Source organism: Manis javanica, chromosome 7 (assembly GCF_040802235.1).
Source record: "Manis javanica isolate MJ-LG chromosome 7, MJ_LKY, whole genome shotgun sequence".
NCBI classification, from domain to species: domain Eukaryota; kingdom Metazoa; phylum Chordata; class Mammalia; order Pholidota; family Manidae; genus Manis; species Manis javanica.
The window spans coordinates 46645522-46666934 of NC_133162.1; the positions used below are offsets into that span (position 1 = coordinate 46645522).

At 35.4% G+C, this 21413-nt stretch overlaps 1 protein-coding gene across 5 annotated transcripts in view; it reads right to left on the bottom strand.

Annotated features, from left to right (window-relative positions):
* Positions 1–4358: 4358 nt before the first annotated feature.
* VPS26A (VPS26 retromer complex component A) overlaps positions 4359–21413 on the bottom strand; it is a 41782-nt gene continuing 24727 nt past the window's right edge. For 3 of the 5 annotated variants that reach the window (XM_037002873.2, XM_037002871.2, XM_037002875.2), the window contains exons 3-9: positions 16320–16395; positions 14946–15102; positions 14195–14359; positions 12217–12323; positions 9873–9941; positions 7711–7853; positions 4359–5939 (exon numbers count right to left, since the gene is read on the bottom strand). In XM_037002873.2, coding sequence (XP_036858768.1) covers positions 5826–5939; positions 7711–7853; positions 9873–9941; positions 12217–12323; positions 14195–14359; positions 14946–15102; positions 16320–16395 — 831 coding nt within the window. In that variant the 3' untranslated portion in view covers positions 4359–5825. Of the gene's footprint in view, positions 5940–7607; positions 7854–9872; positions 9942–12216; positions 12324–14194; positions 14360–14945; positions 15103–16319; positions 16396–21413 lie in introns of all 5 variants that reach the window. The other 2 variants (XM_037002874.2, XM_037002872.2) reach the window with 2 other exon arrangements.

Genomic DNA, 21413 nt, shown 5'->3' on the forward strand with positions numbered 1-21413 from the left:
TTTAACGTGTGTAGTTTGTGTACGTCATCCTAGCTGCTGATAGCGTCATACTGCATAGCAAATACGGGTCCTGTGTTCTCCGTACAAAGTTTAGTTTTATTTGATTTAGTTGGATATTCTGTCATACGTGGTTTCAACTGAATTCAAGATATGTTAGGTTTTTTCACATCTCCCATTATGCTTAAAACATTAAGATGTTAAGACTTGGAGGAAGGGGTCATGCAATATGTAATCCTGTGTGTCAAATAGGACTCCAATAACCAGTTGCTATGTGCCTTTGATTCAGAGTACTTTTAAAATAACGGATACAGGTTGACGTCTTGCCCTCAAAGTGGTTCTGATCTGGTTTTGGTGATGCGAACGGCAAAGTTGCATAATGCAAATACCATCTTAAATGAGAGTGCAAAGAAAGGAAAAGTATCAGAGCCTTAAGGCGATTTCTTTCAGTCTTAAAAGCAAGCAAGACAATAGAAGTTTGAAGGAAATTCTGGTAGGAGGAACTATGCAAGCAAAGGCTTAATAATGGAAAAGGTATATTGAAAAATTTTAAAAGAGCAGGGTTAAGGCAGGCCACCTTCTGCGTTTTGCAAATAGTCATTAAATTTTTGGGGAATCGATTTATACAGTGTCTGGGATAGAATGGAACTGATAGGGAAAGATTTACAAGGACAGCAAGGCTCCCCTATCTCACCCCCCTCCTCAAAACAAACAACAAAGAAACACTCCCTTGGTTTCCCGCTCTGCAGAGCAGCGGTTCCCAAGGTTCACTCCCTAAACTCCTTCCCCCTTGCCTGCTCACTTGCTGTGCACGAAGGAATGTTACAGATACGGAAGCAGAAAGATATATATTGTTCTCTTTGCCTTTGTTCGGGGCTCAGACTTTGGGGAGATTACTTCCCTCCAAGCCCGCCGGTGTGAAATAAAGCCTCAACATTCCAAGACCTCCTCCAAGTGCCGCTTGGTTCTTCCGTCAGTGATCCAGTCCAGGTTTTTTCAGTATTTTCTAACAGAACAATCCTCCCACCCCATCCTCTCCAAAAAAACCACAGAGGGAGGAAAACCAGTTGTAACTATAGTAAAAGTTCTAGCTGAAGACGGTGGATTAGTGTGTCTGAATTATAGTGGAGACCACATATGTATATGGAATGGAGAGACTTAACAAAGGAATCCTTAGGCAGTTTAGTAAAGTGACTAAATATGACAAAATGTCATTAAACAAGGATGTCTTATTAGATTTGGAAACTAGAATGAACTGAACATTTAATATGCAACCGTTGTTAGTATACCTGACAACCATTTATAATTATTTGTTCAGAAATCAACAGTTGCTGCTAATCTTATGATTATAGTAACATAATCTAATATAGTTTCACAGAAAACAAACCTTAAACTCTTAAGTGGTAACTGGTAACTGGTATACCTCCTTGCAGGTATAAAAGGCATTCTGAATTTTTCATACTACATATAGATTTTCCTCTTCAGCCATTCATAGAATTCTATAAACATTGAAACGGGAAAATTCAACATTAAAATTTGCTTTTTTAGGATAGAAAGTTGTCGTCCCCTTTGCGAGATACTTATAGCACTGTCATTGGCACTTAGCACATATTAGAGCTTCCTTAAGTGTTAAAACAATTCTGTAACTATGTAACTCGTCCCTTGCCTGCTCTCAAGCCTCTATCCATACTTGACAGTCACCATAATGATCTTTTGAAAACACAAATCTGAGTAATTACTCTTGCTTAAAATCCTTCATTGAATTAAGTGTTCAGATAAAGCCCATACTCCTTATTTGCATGTCATCAAAGCCCCTTCCTAAACTGCTTCCTTATGCACTTCTTCAGATTCATCTCTCTACACCTCATATGTTATTCTATTCATGCGAGAACTGTATGCCAGTTACTATGTCATCATTTCTCACCTCCATAGCTCTGAACACATTGGGTGCCTCACACACACAGGACCTAGTAAAACCACTACCACAGCACTAGAACTGTGCCATAATCGAGTCTCTAGTTTTCAAACTTTCAGAATCATCTGGAAAACTTATTAAAAACAAGATTGTTGGGACTATACCCCTAGTTTCTGATTCAATATAGGCCGAGTAGGCCTGAGAGTTTTCATTTCTAATGGATCTCCAGGTGATGTGGACTCTGTTGGTCTGGAGACTACACTTTGAGAACCACTGCTCTGAACTCTATTTCTTCAGGTAGGACCAATGAAATAGCACTACGGAGATACTCAGGAAATGCTGAATGTATGCATAAATACAAATAAATGGGGAGGTGAAAGGTGGTGAGAGAAGTAAAGATAACCCAGATAGCAGGGAATAAGATAAGCAAGTTCTCTCTTCTTTGCCTTTGCTATTAACAAATCCTGGTACAGATTTCACAAACGCACATCCTTGTTGACTTCCCACCCTCACATCTCCTAAATTCTGGAATTTGAAGTTTCTAGTACTTTTCTGACATAAGGTTATCATCTAAATACTAAATTATCCTCAGTGAATTTTTAAGATCTACTCCTAGAATCATGGAGTATTACAACAGGAAAGGGCCATAGAGATTATCTGATCCGGTTTCTCCCCAAACTTAGGGAGGAAGCAACTATCAGAAGCATTTGTGGAACTTGTAGATAGCCCCCATATGCCGTCTTTCTCCCCAGGACCGATAACACTCCTATAGAATCTAGTAGGTTTCCTTTATTCTGATACTGAGGTGATAATAGTTCTTAGCCATGACTGTATTACATTTGGGCCCCTATTTTTTTCTAGAGGACACCTTTAATTTTACAATCAGGAAAATAAGATTCACCCATTTATTCAGATATTGAGTGTATATTATGTGATAAGTACAAAGCATACCAAAACAAACAAAGCCTCAAACTTAAAATCCATAGAATTGAAGTCCTACATGTGGGAAGTATAGTCCTGGAGGCGTGCACAGCATACTGTGGCAGCACAACAAAGGGACATCTGACTTGGAGATGGGAGGTGGTGTCAGATGGACCAGGGGAGTCATACCGTGAGCGAGCTGGAGTGTGGGGGCGGAAGGCAGGAATCTGGCATAACTGGAGCTGAAGGTGTGTTCTGTAGTATTGAAATTTAAATCTTATCCTAGAAGCAACTCACTGACAAGACTCTAATAGGGGAGTGATGTAAGAATTATGCTCATAGAAGACCCAAGCCTAAAAAAAGGATCTATTCACATTTAAGTGTATACATTTTCCTCACTATACCTTTATCTGCTTTGAAACTTATACCACTGAAGCATAAAAAATTTGAGAAGGCATTTGAGTGTCTGAAATAAACCCTACCTAATAAGCACAGCCCCCCAAAAGAACTCAGTTGTCATAAAACCCCTTTCAGGGAACCAGGAAAGATTAATTCATCACCAGAGCCAGAAGTCAGCAACACACCTAAAAAGACTTTGTCACAAAACTATCCTATCTACTTTAAGGGCCATTTGTCTTTTCTAAAAGTCATTTGCTTGTGCCCTTTATCTCACTAACTTCCCCAAAAAGCCATTTGTAAGTGTCCTTCACCCTCTTTTTTATATAAGCCCCAAATTCTAACTACCCCTTTAAATCACATTTTTGTGAACTCCCTCTTACTGGATTGTCTGTTTTTTGCTTATCTTTCTTTTGTCACCTTAATTAGAAGGCTCCCAAATACTAAACCTAAGAGGACAAAAAAAAATTTTTCCTCCCAAAAATTCTTCACTAGTGAAAGAAATAATATTTAAATTATTTAGACAGACTTCTCAACCCTGGGTAGTTTTTAGTGCTAATGTCTGGACCCCTAAAATTCTGATTATTTTTGGTCTGGGTAGGGCATGGTTATTTTCAGAAAGTGATTTGAAAGTGCAGCCAGGGTTGAGAAACACTGGATTAGACATAGTACTATTCAAGGCAAATTTCTTTTTCAATTTATTTGTAATTTAACTGGCTGACTTTTTTTTTTTTTGAGAGGGCATCTCTCATATTTATTGATCAAATGGTTAACAACAATAAAATTCTGTATAGGGGACTCAATGCACAATCATTAATCAACCCCAAGCCTAATTGTCAATAACTGGCTGACTTTTTACCAAGTACACCAAATAATGAATTCAAACTTTTTTCAAGTTTTGCAACAAATTCTCAAGCAAAGTGAATAAGCATCCTATTTATGAGTGTTTTAAGCCACCTAATTAAGCCATATATAGCTATTTAAAATTGATACTGACAATATTTATGAACATTTCTAACCATCAGAATTATAGCTTTCTATTAAGCAACCCTGTCCTCAATGACAAATCTCAAATTAAAAGAGATTTTAGAATAGAACTATTCTAATCATTCAAGTAGCAAATGCAGTATACATTTCAAATTCTTTTATTACACATCATGGTTGTGCAGTTTGAGGCTGGTTAAATACAATTGGTTTTCAAAATCGCTTTGAATATTTTCTAGATTACTACATGCAAATGACCATGAAAATATTTGGCATGTTTTAAATTCTGAAATTCTGAACAGGCACTTAACATGAAGGATAAACATTACCATTCATAGATATCCACATTTAAAATAGATGATCCAGCACATGGTACATGGAACCTTTTGCCAAGAAAGAAGTTGGTTACGGACCATTTTATCAAAGTGCCATAGTAGTAAAACAGGATTAAGAAATGTAATTTGGGTTACCTAGCTTACTCAATAAAGTAAGGTTAACACAAGACTTGCACTTGTGTATAAAAAAATATTGGTACAAAAATCAATGAACCATACGTGAAAGTAGTTTCACACAGCAGGCTTCATTTTAATTCCTGCACCTCACATTTAGTGTATTTGAGATCAGACCCCATGCATATGAACAGATAACTGCCACATTTTTTATTTTAGAGACTTTAAACAAATGACTTGAATTTAGTACTAAAAAAACAGAGAGGGGAGATTTGAGTTTGAACTAACCAAAGCTCCAGTTTAGCAAACATGAAATTGTCCAGATCTGAATTACTAACTACATGCTTCACAGGTCTTCCTGAGTACCCCCATCCTCAAATTTTCCCCTGAAAAAGGGAGAGAATATTTGTGAAGTGAAGAAACTGTGTACTGTGGGTAAAAAGATTAAGTTAAAAAAAGTATTTCTGGAAAAGTTACAGTTTTAGCAAATTATAAAATGCCAACATACAGTCAATTCCATATTACAGGAAAACATAACATTGGTATCTGCTGCATAATAGTAGCAAAATGGTTACTTAATATGCCAAAAAGAAAAAAAAAGGCTAAAATGACATCCCACATAATCCCTTGAGGGAAAAAAGTTAGTAATATTCATCATACCGTAGACTTCAAAGAGGATAAAACTCAGGAGGCTATGGAATGGTCAGAATTATAGTTTCCTATTAACACAAAATATTCCTTGAACACAAAATATTGTTTTTTTGCATGTAGAGGAGGTATCATTAGCATGAAAAAGGAGACAAAGATGTGTAATCAACATTATGCAGAAAGAAAAGCAAAATTATAAAACCAGCCTTCTCACACAAAAATCTTTAATGTTTATGCGATGCATATCTGAGTGCTTATCAAAGTGTGCAGTTTTTAAAAAAAACAGCAGCTTGAGAATGTTCCAGTGTTTCAAAGAAAGCACTTCTTTTAATGTATATACATGAAGAACATTTAGTTCAACCATAAAATAAATGCAGCCCTGTAAGATAAAGGAAGACTATTTTAAATGGAGTTTTGGCCTTATTCCCCCCTACAAGCTGCAACCATCTTTAACCTGCTGAACTTAATGTCAATAGATAGAGGAGTTATGTGCTTTTTTCCCCCTCCTATTCAATTCACATTTCAGGCTGTTCAGCAGATGCCTGTGATTCTGGTGATTCAAATCGCTGGTGAAAGTTTGTTCTCTGTTTCCTCAGCTTTTCAGGAGCTTTTCTCCATAAAATGATCTCCTAGTAAAACAAATTAAATATATCAACAAATTAATTTTCCCATGTATTAAATTAAACGTTAAATTTTCAACATGAAATTATACTGCCACTTCAATTTTAACCGTAACAAAATTAAATTCTTCCCACCAAAACCCCTCCTTTTTCCTGATTGACTCACTTTCTTCCAGTTCTAATCCTGGACGGCCCCTTCTGCCAACCCTGCTCCCCACCAGCAGCAACCATGCACACCACCAGCACCACCAGTCCAATCTGGCACAAAGTTCTAGCTATACTGCTTTAAAGAATTCCTAAACTCTGGCCTTTTGTATGCTGTTCTACTGCCCTTATCCAAGTTCAAGCGTGTGTCACTTCAACCTTAGATACTAAAATTTAGTTTCCTGGTCTATGGCTTTGCCTCCCTTGCCTGAGACCCCTTTCTATTCATCCTTCCCTTCCTATCACTGCCAGATTAGTCTAAAACATTGCTTGGATGCTCTTCAATAGTTCTCAGTTCCTCCAAGACAAATCTCCAACCAGGCACTCAAGGCTCTCCAAACCATGTTTGTAAAAGGTAGTTTTTGAAATCTTCACAGTATTCAGCACAGAATAATTTTGAATTTAGTTTTGAACATGGAACATCCAACTGACATTTAAATATTTATTAATCTGATGCAGAAAACAAAGACCATTCTAATCACAACCTTCACTCAAAATTCACCAAAGGCTTTTATAATTGATTTTCAAATGAGAACAAGTCTTATGATAAAGATTTTATATTTTAAAAAAGCATTAGATTTGGGTCCTCCTGTGGATATTTTAAATGAAACTGTGTAATAAGGGAAAAATAGAAACCCCAAAAATCCATCAAGTTAATGCAATCATTAAAAGTGATCGTGGATACAATGGAATATCACTCAGCCATAAAGAAAGAAATCCTGTCATTTGTGACAACATAGACAGACATAGAGGGTATTATGCTAAGTGAAATAAGCCAGGCGTAGAAAGACAGACACCATTACATTTCATTTATACATGGAACCCAAAGACCAAACAAAACAACAATAGACACAGACACTAAGAAGTGACTGGTGGTTACCATGGTAGAGGGGTTGGGGTGAGTGAAACAGGTGGAAGGGATAACAAGGCACCAAATCTCACTCATAATATAAATTAGTCATGGGAATAAAAGTACAGCATAGAGAACTGAGTCAACAGTTCTATAACATGTTCCTGTGTTGACAGTAACTACACTAACTGGGGTGAGCACTTAATAACTGAATCACTGAATAATGTTGATCACTATGTTGTGTACTTGAAACCAGTAAGTTTATCAAGTATACTTCATTTTTAAAAAGTGATAATGGAAATCTCTGTTTGATGATAAAGCAAAGATATTCAAAATACTATGGAGTGAAAAACATGCATACTATACACATATATAAATTTGGAAAACTAATCACAATGGTGGTAAAATTTTTATTGTTCTTTAACTTCATTCTATTCTTCACTGCCTGAATTTTTTTTTAACAAACAGCAGGATTTGTTTCTAGAAAAAAACAACACGTTCAAGAGAAAAAATGTAAGCCCTGCCAAATTATAGCCCTTGCTGGGTCCTGCAGAATGACTGGGAAGAGATCTTTCACAATACAATTCCACTCATACCTATTTACTTATCATACTCTCACTTACATAGAAACCTTCCTTTTCTCAGTCCAATAAAGGTTAGAAAAGAGTGCTTTCCAGGTGTTTTTAGAACTGCCATAGAACAAAACACCAGCTGCTGGCACCATACCTGCTGCTTGAAGTACCTTCTGTCTTCCTCATCAACAAGGACTAGATTCAAAAAGTACCTTACTGAGAATTTTTTGTTCACATCTCTCATTGTTGGAGTTGGGTCATATCCTGCTAAAAATAGTCTTATTGGAATTGATTCACCTGAAAGAAAAGCAACCTCCATTTACTTCTAAAAGACAATTAATATAGTCATATAACACCTAGAACTAAGCATTATGGAGCAGATACTAATGCTTCAGTTCCTCATGAGATGCTAGCATAACAAAACCTTTAGACCAGGTTTCTCAGCTTTGGCACTACTGACATTTTGGGCCCAATAATTCTTTGTGGGTAAGGTCCTATGCACTGTATGAGGTTTAGGAGCCTTCCTAGCTTCTACCCACTAAATGCCAGTAGGATTACCCAAGTGTGACAACCAAAAATGTCTTCAGGAAACGCTTAAATGAGGGGAAGAGGGCAGGGTACAGAGTTGCCCTTAGAGGAGAACCATGACTCTAGAGCCAGAATGCCTGGATCCAAATCCCAAATGTGCAACTCACTGGCTGTGTGACCATGTTTAACCATTCTCTTTCAACTTCATCTGTGAAATGGGGAATACCAATAATATACATGGGTTAATATATGTAAAAATCTTACAACAGTGCCAGCAGACAAGTGCTTTTTTAGCATTTTTGTTATTTTCTGCTTTCATGAAATTTACCATAATTTCTAATCATGTATAAATTCTTGAATACTTGTTAATTCATCCAAAGTAACAGCCATGTTCAGAATAATGACATTCCTTCTTTACCAAAACGACTGCTATTCAGATTCTCACAGCTTCTCCTTTCTTAAAGGTAATTGGATATTCTGTTTCAAATCATTTTTATATAATACTTAGCTTATGCATATCTATTTCCTGAAAGATATCTGACCTATCACTTTGTATAAAAATTTGTGGCTGCTGGAATTTTACAAAGTAATGCTGCATAATAGAGCACATGGATGGGTTTTGGAGTTAGAAAGGCTTGGGCTCCAACTCCAGGTCTGCAATGATTAGCTACTGAAGGAAACAGAGTATGTCACCACAAAATATTCCTCTCTGACATAAAAATTATTTTGAGCTGAAGGCAATTAAGTAGCAAAAGCAAAAAAGACTTCCCCCCCTTTCCACCTAAAGGCAGGATATAAATTCTCCTTTTACTGGACACAGACTCTTAACAGCCCAGGGATGGCACCAGAGGAGAGGAATCTGCAAACAAATGTTACTCCACTAGTTTCCTCCCATGTATTTACCTTCCCTACGGTTTGTCACTCTAGGAAGCCTAAAACTGTTTTGTCTAGTTATTTCTCTCCTGTTGAAGATGCTAAGTAAGCTGATATTTTAAGCCACCACTTTGAGTTACATATTTGTTGAAGTTTCTCCTGCATTATGTACACTGCACGCATTCAAAACTGTTTTTCTTTTATTAATCTGTTAAAGAGTTCCAGCTGGAAATCTCAGATGGGTAAAGGTAAAGTTCTGCCGCCTCTACCTTCTATTACCTTTGGTAAGTTTTTAACCTCTCTGCGTCTCAGTTTCATCTGTAAAATAAGTAATATCACCACCTAACACAAAGGGTGGTAGGGAACTTTAGGGTACCTGAAAGTACAAATGGCATTCAATAAATGGGTGCTACTTTTTTTAAGAGAAAAGGCCAAAAATGAATTTAAAATAAAATACTGGCTTCATTATCTTAGATGCTGAAGATTATCTAGAAATGGAACTTGAGGATTTTCTTGAGGACTATAAGGATTCCAAAATCCTACAGGGATCAATGCTCGGCTATACTGCACCTTAGGTTCAGCATGGGTAAAAAAGCTTTACAGAGACAAACAATTAAAAAAGAAGATAATCAAAATATTATGAAATTCAGAACTAGAGAAGAGATAAACATAAATGTCTCTTCTAAATTCTAAATTTAAACTGAATAAAAAGTCAAACGTCATTTCAGACTAGGTACTGCTATTACAGGTTTCTCAGTATTTATACAAGGATGATTTAAAAACCACCACTTGTAAGTATTGTTTTAAGATCTCACAAATATTTCATGCTGAATAAATACTTTCAAACTAAACTGCTATGAACACTGCTGTTTTCACTACATATAACATATAAGAAGTAAATGAAAAGTATGTTACCTTTTACTGGGGCACCATCCATTATTTCATATTTAGCAATTGTTTCTGTTTCTGTTGTGGTACTGGGTCCTAGTGCAGTAATATAAATGATATTAACTTAAATAGTTACAGAATATAATTTCCAGACTTCCACCTTTTTCCCATTTTCCAAGTACATTATTTTAATACAGATTATCTCATTTTGTAAAAATATTTATCATTCTTTTCTATTTCTTGATCTACATTTAGGAAACTTGTCATTCAACTAAATGTTCCACTTCCTTCTTCACAAATACAGTTCAGAAACAATCCTCTTCACAGATTTCCTTCTCTTGTTTCTGATATCTGCTAAAATAGAAATTAGTAACATACCCAAGAACTAACCAATGACATGCTACTTTTTCTGTAATACCCAACCTTTCTTCTTTCAGAGGTAACCTGAACATAGGCAAAACATCAAACTGAGTATTTGATTGACATATAGTTCTTTTAATCTGGAGATTCACCCTCTAAGAAATTTGACTCCAGACATTAAAAAAAGATTTTTTTATTTTGATATCATTAATGTACAATTACTTGAACGTTATGGTTAAATGTACAATTACTTTAACGTTATGGCTACTAGACTCCCCCCATTATCAAGTCCCCCCCACATACTCCATTACAGTCACTGTTGACTCCAGACATTTTTTGTATGATAGATGAAAAGAGTATACCAAAACATATAGTAATGATCCCCATATTGTAAAATATACAATATACAAAGACTAAAGTCTGTTCTGCATGATGAGTGTTGATTTTTTTATTTAAAATTTTCTGGAATCAAACATAATTTTTATAAACAGAAAAACTTAAATAAATAATTTATTTTTAAACAATAAATGGGGACCTGGAGTTTGACTTTAATATTTCAAATTACTTGAACTTTTATTGGCAGGTGAGTAATGGAAATTAAGATATCACAGATGTTTATAATTATAACTACCAACTGTAAATTCTTAAGTGTTGCCTAAAATTTTTTTTAGGAAAAAACCAACAAAGTTAGAAGGGAAAAACTGTATCTACATACTAATTAAAATTAAAATGCAGTTATGAACCAATAAGTGATTTGGGGACAACAGATCAGCTATCCAGAAAAAGTAAAGTTAGATCCATACCTCATCATACATCCAAATTCCAAATTAATTTAAAATATAAACAAAATTCACAAGCTACAATGTATTATTTTAGTGGAATCAGGCACAGAAAATTATGTTTAGAATCTCAGTGTGAAAAAGGCATAACTGTGGCACAAAAACCAGAGTCCATAAAAGGAAAAATTGATAAATTTGATTACAAACATCAAGAACTTCTACATGACATAAACCACCATAAGCAAAACAAAGGCAAAACTTTTGCTGCCCTTAATACATAAAAAGGGACTGATTTCCCTAATACATGAAGTTTCTACAAATCAATAAGAAAAGACTAATAATCCAGTAGAGATGGGTCAGTATTGGTAGGCAGTGTACAAAAAAAGAAATACTAAAGATTATTATACACATGACAAGATGCTTACCCTCACTCAGAATGAGAAAACTAAATTAAAACTACAATGAGTAACATTTTCCCTCTACCCATCAGATCAGCTAAAAGTTTTATAACATTGTGCCTGTGAGAATACAAGGAAAAAGAGGCACTCTTCTATATTCACTGCTGGTAGTAATCCAAATTGGTACAACCCCTGAAGAGAACAAACTGATAATATTTATCACAACTACAAATGAATATACCCATTGAAATAGCAATTCTACTTGTAAGATTTTATACTGCATACATACGCACACACATGCAAAATGACATTATTAACGAAAGCACTGTTTTTAATAGCAAAAGACCGGAAACAACCTGTATGTCCATTTAGCAGACTGGTTAAAGTCTAGCTGAATGCACTACTGAATGCAATACTATAAAACAGGTAAGGAAATGTTCTACATATTGACATGGAAAGATCTCTAAGATACACTGCTACATGAAAAAGCAAAATATGTATTGTACATAACCATTTACCCAAAAAGTGGGGGAGGGTATAATATAGAGGTACTTGCTTGTATACGCATAAATATCTAGAAGGATTTTAAAACTTAAACACATTACCTATGAGTTAGCTGGAGTACAGAAACAGGACACTTTTTACTGTACAGCCTTTTATACTTTTAACCAGGTGAATTTATTACTATTCAAAAATTAATTTTTAAAAAAACATAAATGAGTAACTTACTGCCAGCAATATTAATATTCAATGTGGATAATTATGATTAGCATTTTATGATTTTAAAATTTCGACTAAAACAGGAATTTCAATTCAAATACTCTTTCAACTTACCAATTCCTGTGATCTCTTTTTTGATCAGTTGTAACTCCATATGTTGGATTTTTATTCTTACTAATAAGAAGTAAATTTTTCCAACAATCACATCCTTTAAATGGTACCTTTGGAGAAAGAATATACCTCACTTACTATAAATACCAGTTTAAAAAACAAACTAACAGAGTGAAATACATCCTGAAAGTCTTTATTAGACATCTTTAGGATAATAATTATTTAAGAATACCATTTTGAGTATTCACATTAATGTCCCTGTTTTTCAAAAAGTTTCATCATTTTATTATAGAAATAAGGAATCAAACTTTTACTTGACCATCAATATACCTCAAAGAATTAGCCTGATTACTTCCTGGTCCTTACTTACAGGTTAACTTAGTTTCCAAAGAACTTAAATGTGGAAAATTAAGAATTTTATGGTGTATGAAGATAGATTTTGAATTAAAAACTCTACATGATTACTCTAAGTCCTAGAATAGTGCAGCTCATAAATCACCTGGCCACAAAGAGAATCTGCAAGGCTGAATTTATTGCTGTAATATCTGTATCAAACACCTTTTCCAGGAGACTAAAAATTATGTGGAAGTAAACCTGGGAATTCCTACAGTACCCAGAGAGTCTTTGGCCTTCTCCTAGATTTGGACCTCAAAATAATAAGAGTTGAATAATGTCATTATGTCAGTCTGAAGGGAGGCTTCCAGTGACAGGAGTATCTGATAACTTGGTCAACAGTGTAATTTAAGACTCTAAAGGCATGTGTATCACATTTTTGGTGATATAAACTGGGGAGTAACAACTAATAAAAATCATCTAACAGAAGAGTACACAGGAAGGGGACAGAAGAGTGTACATCCATTTCTTCAACAAATAAATTTTAATGAAAATAAATAGGCAGAACTAGGGGAGAGGATTTAATAATATGGGTAACTGTTGAACCACTGTTATATATTGAAACTAATATAAGACTGTATATCAACTATACTTCAATTTCTTAAAAGGCATAAAACCTTTAAATTAAAATAGATTTAAGAGTCAAACAGTCAAATGCAATGTGTCTGGATGCACTGGATTTGAACAAATCTTATTGGGATACTTATTTGATGATTCCAAATCTTGTTTTTACTGATTTGAACAAACCATGTAGGAAAAAAAAAAGACGGAAATGTGAACACTGCTTGAATATGTGACAATATTAAGGAATTATTAATACTTTTATGGATGTAACAATATTGTGGTATATTAAAAGTTATAATATTTATGGATAAAATTATGTATCTGAAATTTGCTTCAATATTATCTATGAGATTGTGGGGGCTGAATGAAGATAGAACAAATCTGACCATATGTTGATACCTGTTGGAGTCAGGCGGTGAATAATGAGGATTCATTATAGTTTTCATTATGTTCATATACTTTGGTATATTTTTTAAGGTTTCCATAATGAAGTTTAAAAAGGCAATAGTAGTAAACAAAATAAGGGCCCATTTCTGTAAAAATGCAACATATATAAACATATATATCTTCCCCTCCACCATGGAAAGATAAACAAAAGGATATTAATTGTCGTTAAGTAGCAAAGATGAAAATATGTGATAGTTTTACTTCTGACTTTTCTACATTGTCAGAATTTTCGATAATGAAAATGTATTGCTTATGTAGTCAGAAAAAGTATTTTTGTTTAGTTTTAGAGATAACAGGCCAATGTTTACACACATTAAGAGATTAGCTGCCTTCTGAAATGGTGAGATCCTCTACAAAAAATGGCCAGACTTATCAGAAACAGAATACAAAAAACACCTGAACTGAGTCAGAAGCCAGACCAAACTTTGAAGTTTCTTTCAGCTGAGAGATTGTTAGTCTGCTAACACCATATTAATATCAATTCTATCCTTATTTTGACCAATATACAAAGACGTAAAATGTTTATTTCCTATTTCTCCATGAACATTTAAGTTACCTGTTTGTGAAAGGTACTTACTTGGATTTATTATATTCAAATTCTATATGTAGACAATCTTCAATGCCTACTTCCATTTTAATAGAGTTGTTAACATCGGGATAGGTGGCAAGCTGGTGAACAATAAGGTCATATTCTTTTACCAAGTCTGTCAATCTTCTTACTATTGTCACTTTAAGAAAATACCTACAAAGGTAATGGAGAGGACAAGTTAAATTTCCTATGATAAAAACTCAGGGTTTGAAGCAAGCAAACATTAACTGAACTCAGCTTTTTCCTTCCTGGAACTTCTTTGAGATCAACTTTATTTACTTCATGAAGGAGTTCTAATTTTTAAATAATATAAAGTTCAATTTTAGCAATAGTATACATACTTTTTAGATGAATTTGGAGTGCTATCACCAAGGCTACTTGAGGAAATCTCCTTAGATCACTTCTTAACCATATTCTCTATGAGATTTCTTGGGACACTAATACACTTAGAGCATAATTCCCTTTACATGATAAATGAAGTACCTAAAGGACATTCATACAAGGGAAGTATGTAACTGAAACTTCTCATTATGTGGTTCTCTAAATCTGTAATGATAGAAGAAGGTTCTTATTACCTCAAATCAGCATTAGCCAGACAGAACAAAACATTTGACAGAAATTTAAAAAATCTTAAGTTTTCCAGTCCAGAATCATAATTAGAAGTTCTAATAAGACATTCAATAGTAGCCATTGCTTTCTAGTTTTCACTCTGTCTACAGTTTCTAATACACATTCATACCTCAAGCGGACATTGGCACCGATGTAAGATTCATATGGCTTTTCAACTTGCATAAATTCAAAATCATAACTTCTGCTCTGAGTCAGTTCTCCAGGTAAGGCTAGTTCTTTCACTAGGTTTACAAATTCGTGAGTATTACTCTTGTCATTGAAAAGTTCTAAGAAATTTTAAAAAGCAAAAAGACCAATTATATTTAATACCATTTCATTAAAACCCAGACTTCTACCTCAAAAGCAAATGATTTTTACCAAGAGAATTAGTTGGATTTCTATTTTAATATACTGGAGCTATAATCTAAATCTCCCATTATCCTCATTATTATGTGCTACTTAGGCATAAAAAAATTCAAGCAGCATGGCACAATGAAAATTTCTATTATCAAAAAAGTTCATTGGGGTGACGATTTAATAATGTATATAACTGCTGCAACACTGTGTGGTATACTTGAGACCAATATATCAGCTGTACTTCAATTAAAAATAATTCATTCCTTTAATGTAGTTAGGGTTTGCCCAATATGAAGCTGTTGTGACAAGACACATTTCCAGCAATTATTTGAACTTCCTCCCTTCAAGGCAAAAAGCATTTTGTTGTTTTGCTTCAGCTATGCAAATATATTACCTGACAAAACTATAATATAAAAGACTAAAAGTAACTATCAGTTAACTACTATAGTTTGCCCAAGTATAATCTCATCCAGAATAGATACATTAAAAAACCCACCTATTCCCATTTTGACACTTTAAAAATGCACAGTAAAATTTAGCTAGATTTAAAACCTAGCTATGTATACATACTATAAAGACCCACTTTGTCTCTTTTCCAAATCTACAGAACCAAAAGACTTATAGTTTAATTCCTGCTAAATCAAGAATGTCTCTGAAATACACATATATATGGAAATGTACACAAGTTGATCTAAGTCAAGAAGAAATTACACCTTTCTTTTTCATATGGAATTTTCTGTTGACAGGTGAGTCTAGCTACAGGCACAAACTAGTTAGGAAGACAAATGGCTGGGTAGTAAGAAAGTGGAGGATGTAGATGACACAGATGATTATGAGTAAAGCTGGTGAAACATGTAGGCAGATGGAAATCTCAGTGAATTTACTTGAATTGTTTTTCAAGGCTGGTACCTTACATAACTCCTTTTACTTGTAGTAGTTAAGTTTAATAGCAATAAATGCAGGATGAATCAAATATTTAATACAATTAAAAGAAGCATGATTAATGTTTATAAATCTTCTCTTTTATTATGCAAAACCAATTCTTTCCACAAAACTAAGGTCTAATTCAATTATTTAAGTGCCAAATCCAACACTCTTCAAACTTACTTATCACAGAAAAAAAAAGTAATACTATTTTAAAACTCACCAATTTGACCTACAAATTCAATTCTAATTCCTTGGTGCTCTAGCCTCTTTCCAGGTTGCTTAAAGGCTAGGTTTACCTGCCAAAACATGAAATTATAAAATTATAAGAGATGTTAACAATCCTTTGAGTGGGCCTACTAGTAGATTCCTTCCAGATGAATGCAGTATATACATATTTCAGGTATTCATTTCAGAAGTTTGAGATGCCACCACATAGCTAGATCATGATGACCTTACAGCACCAGAGAAGATATAACTTACTTAAATACAATCACTAATGAACCTATTACTTATACATACATGTAAAGTGTCTGCTTTGTTAGGAAGGAACACTCTGTAACTGGAAAACTGTTAAGTACTCAGTTAAAAAAAAAAAAGGAAAACTTTCAACTATTCGAATGTGTTGTCTGGTTGAACAGTTAAACATTCTACAACAATAGCATTTTAATGTAAGGGAAATCACTAATTCCAAAGAATTGACCTAAAAGATAACTTTTAGCTTTTTGTAACCAAAATACAAAGGTGTAATTCCTAACCATAACAGCAATGCTTAATGCCCTGAGTCTGCTACTCATCCTAAAAACAATATCTGAAGATTTTAATGTTGAGTATGCTTTATCTTACATACTTTTGAAGTAAAATATATAATCTCAAAATCTCTAAATTCCTATCTGCCAAATGGAAGCCTTAATTTTATAAATTTTTAACTTGACAAAAAGTACATACATATTAAAAATACTGCTCCAAACATTTAAGAATTAGCTAACATTAAAAAAAAAGCATGCTTCCAGGTTTATTCTTTACCATTAAAAAATACTGGTATTATGACTGTAAAAGCTTTGTTCTTCTAAACACTGGTTCTCAAAAGATAACAGAAATCAAGGACCAATAAAAACAGAGGTGTTGAAACCAATATAACATTGTATAACAACTACACTTCAATTAGAAAAAAAACAGAGGTCCAATTACTTCTGCTTGTAAACTAATTAAAATGTCCACTCTTCTGTATCTCTTCCATATCTGTAACCATATGAGATACCTGATTTTTCAAATAGCATCTCAGAAAAAGAAATAGAGATAAATCATATGATGGAATACTATCAAAGTTAAAAAAAAATAAGGCCAAAGATTTTTTAATGATGTGGGAAGATGTGCATGATATGTTACATGAAGGAATCATGGTCAAATTGTATACAAGTATAATGCCAATTATGTATTTTTTTAGCTACAGAAAAACACTCTTAATAGCAGTTACTCTGGGATGTATGATTACAGGTAACTTCTTAGTAGTTTTCAAGTTTGTTTACAATAGGCAAATGATAATTTCGAAGTCTGAAAAATATTTACTTAAAAATAAGTACTTAGGGGGGCGGAGCCAAGATGGCGGCGTGAGTAGAGCAGCGGAAATCTCCTCCCAAAAACCACATGTATCTATGAAAATACAACAAAGACAACTCTTCCTAGAATAGAGACCAGAGGACACAGGACAACATCCAGACCACACCCACACCTGCAAGAGCCCAGCGCCTCGTGAAGGGGGTAAGATACAAGCCCCAGCCCTGTGGGACCCGAGCGCCCCTTCCCCCAACTCCCGGTGGGAGGAAAGGAGTCAGAGTGTGGAGGGAGAGGGAGCCCAAGACTGCTGAACACCCAGCCCCAGCCATCCGCACCAGAGCACAGGCACAGTGCATGCATGGGGTCCTCGATACTAGGGAAACAGGGCAGCAGGACCAGTGAGAGGGTGCCTAAGGCCAACGCTGGAGAACAAAGAAATGGGAGCGGCCATTTTATTTTTTCTTTTTTTCCCTCTTTTATTTTTGGCGAGTGCTTTTTGGAACTCTTAAAGGGACAGGGACCCCAATACTAGGGAAAAAGGGCAGCAAGACCGGTGAGCGGGTGCCTGAGGCCAGTGCCTGAGGACAAAGAAAATCGTGCGTTTTTCTTTTCTTTTTTTTTTATTTAATTATATATTTAATTTTTGTTGTTGTTGTTTTGGTTTGGCAAGTGCTCTTGGGAAGTCTTACAGGGGCAGGGCGGGACACTTAGTCCAGAGGCAGGGAATCTGGGGATCTCTGGGCACTCTAACCCCCTGGGCAGCAGGGAGCACGGAGGCCCCTTACAGAGATAAATACCCTCCCGGCCACTCTTCTTCCAATGGCGCTCCACGATTTTGGAGCAGCAGCCCAAGCCAGGCCAAGCCCACAGCAACAGCAGAGATAAACTCCATAGCAGCTTGGCAGGAAGCAGAAGCCCTGTCTGCACGCCCCTGTCTGCGCACCCCTATCTGCGTGCAGCTGCTGAGCACAAGCCACTAGAGGTCGCTGTTCTCCCAGGAGAGGAAGGCCACAAACCAACAAGAAGGAAAGCTCTTCCAGCCGTCACTTGTACCAGCTCTGCAAACTATCTCTATCACCATGAAAAGGCAAAACTACAGGCACACAAAGATCACAGTCAACACCTGAGAAGGAGACAGACCTAACTAGTCTTCCTGAAAAAGAATTCAAAATAAAAATCATGAACATGCTGACGGAGATGCACAGAAAAATGCAAGAGCAATGGGATGAAGTCCGGAGGGAGATCACAGATGCCAGGAAGGAGATCACAGAAGTAAAACAAACCCTGGAAGGATTTATAAGAAGAATGGATAAGATGCAAGAGGCCATTGAAAGAATAGAAACCAGAGAACAGGAACATATAGAAGCTGACATAGAGAGAGATAAAAGGATCTCCAGGAATGAAACAACACTAAGAGAACTATGTGACCAATCCAAAAGGAACAATATCTGTATTATAGGGGTACCAGAAGAAGAAGAGAGAGGAAAAGGGATAGAAAGTATCTTTGAAGAAATAATTGCTGAAAACTTCCCCAAACTGGGGGAGGAAATAATCGAACAGACCACAGAAATACACAGAACCCACAGCAGAAAGGATCCAAGAAGGACAACACCAAGACACATAATAATTACAATGGCAAGGATCAAGGACAAGGAAAGAGTTTTAAAGGCAGCTAGAGAGAAAAAGGTCACCTATAAAGGAAAACCCATCAGGCTATCATCAGACTTCTCGACAGAAACCCTACAGGCCAGAAGAGAATGACATGATATATTTAATAAAATGAAACAGAAGGGCCTTGAACCAAGGATACTGTATCCAGCAAGACTATCATTTAAATATGATGGCAGGATTAAACAATTCCCAGACAAGCAAAAGCTGAGGGAATTTGCTTCCCACAAACCACCTCTACAGGGCATCTTACAGGGACTGCTCTAGATGGGAGCACTCCTAAAAAGAGCACAGAACAAAACACCTAACATATGAAGAAAGGAGGAGGAGGAATAAGAAGGGAGAGAAGAAAAGAATCTCCAGACAGTGTATATAACAGCTCAATAAGTGAGCTAAGTTAGGCAGTAAGATACTAAAGCAGCTAACCTTGAACCTTTGGTAACCACGAATTTAAAGCCTGCAATGGCAATAAGTACATATCTCTCAATAGTCACCCTAAATGTACATGGACTTAATTCACCAATCAAAAGACATAGAGTCACTGAATGGATAAAAAAGCAAGACCCATCTATATGCTGCTTACAAGAAACTCATCTCAAACCCAAAGACATGCACAGACTAAAAGTCAAGGGATGGAAAAAACATATTTCAGGCAAACGACAGCGAGAACAAAGCAGGGGTTGCAGTACTAATATCAGACAAAATAGACTTCAAAACAAAGAAAGTAACAAGAGATAAAGAAGGACACTACATAATGATAAAGGGCTCAGTCCAACAAGAGGATATAACCATTCTAAATATATATGCACCCAACACAGGAGCACCAGCATATGTGAAATACTAACAGAACTAAAGGGGGAAATAGACTGCAATGCATTCATTTTAGGAGACTTCAACACACCACTCACCCCAAAGGATAGATCCACCGGGCAGAAAATAAGTAAGGACACAGAGGCACTGAACAACACACTAGAACAGATGGAACTAATAGACATCTATAGAACTCTACATCCAAAAGCAACAGGATATACATTCTTCTCAAGTGCACATGGCACATTCTCCAGAATAGACCACATACTAGCCCACAAAAAGAGCCTCAGTAAATTCCAAAATATTGAAATTCTACCAACCAATTTTTCAGATCACAAAAGTATAAAACTAGAAATAAATTCTACAAAGAAAACAAAAAGGCTCACAAACACATGGAGGCTTAACAACATGCTTCTAAATAATCATTGGATCAACGAACAAATCAAAATAGAGATCAAGGAATATATAGAAACAAATGACAACAACAACACAAAGCCCCAACTTCTGTGGGACGCAGCGAAAGCAGTCTTAAGAGGAAAGAATATAGTGATCCAGGCATACTTGAAGGAAGAGCAATCCCAAATGAATAGTCTAACATCACAATTATCGAAACTGGAAAAAGAAGAACAAATGAGGCCTAAAGTCAGCAGAAGGAGGGACATAATAAAAGATCAGAGAAGAAATAAACAAAATTGAGAAGAATAAAACAATAGCAAGAATCAATGAAACCAAGAGCTGGTTCTTTGAGAAAATAAACAAAATAGATAAGCCTCTAGCCAAACTTATTAAGAGAAAAAGAGAATCAACACAAATCAACAGAATCAGAAATGAGAACGGAAAAATCACGACAGACTCCACAGAAATACAAAGAATTATTAAAGACTACTATGAAAACCTATATGCCAACAAGCTGGAAAACCTAGACGAAATGGACAACTTCCTCGAAAAATACAACCTTCCAAGACTGACCAAGGAAGAAACACAAAAGTAAAACAAACCAATTATGAGCAAAGAAATTGAAACGGTAATCAAAAAACTACCCAAGAACAAAACCCCCAGGCCAGACAGATTTACCTCGGAATTTTACCAGACACACAGAGAAGACATAATACCCATTCTCCTTAAAGTTTTCCAAAAAATAGAAGAGGAGGAAATACTCCCAAACTTATTCTATGAAGCCAACATAACCCTAATACCAAAACCAGGCAAAGACCCCACCAAAATAGAATATTACAGACCAATATCCCTGATGAATGTAGATGCAAAAATACTCAATAAAATA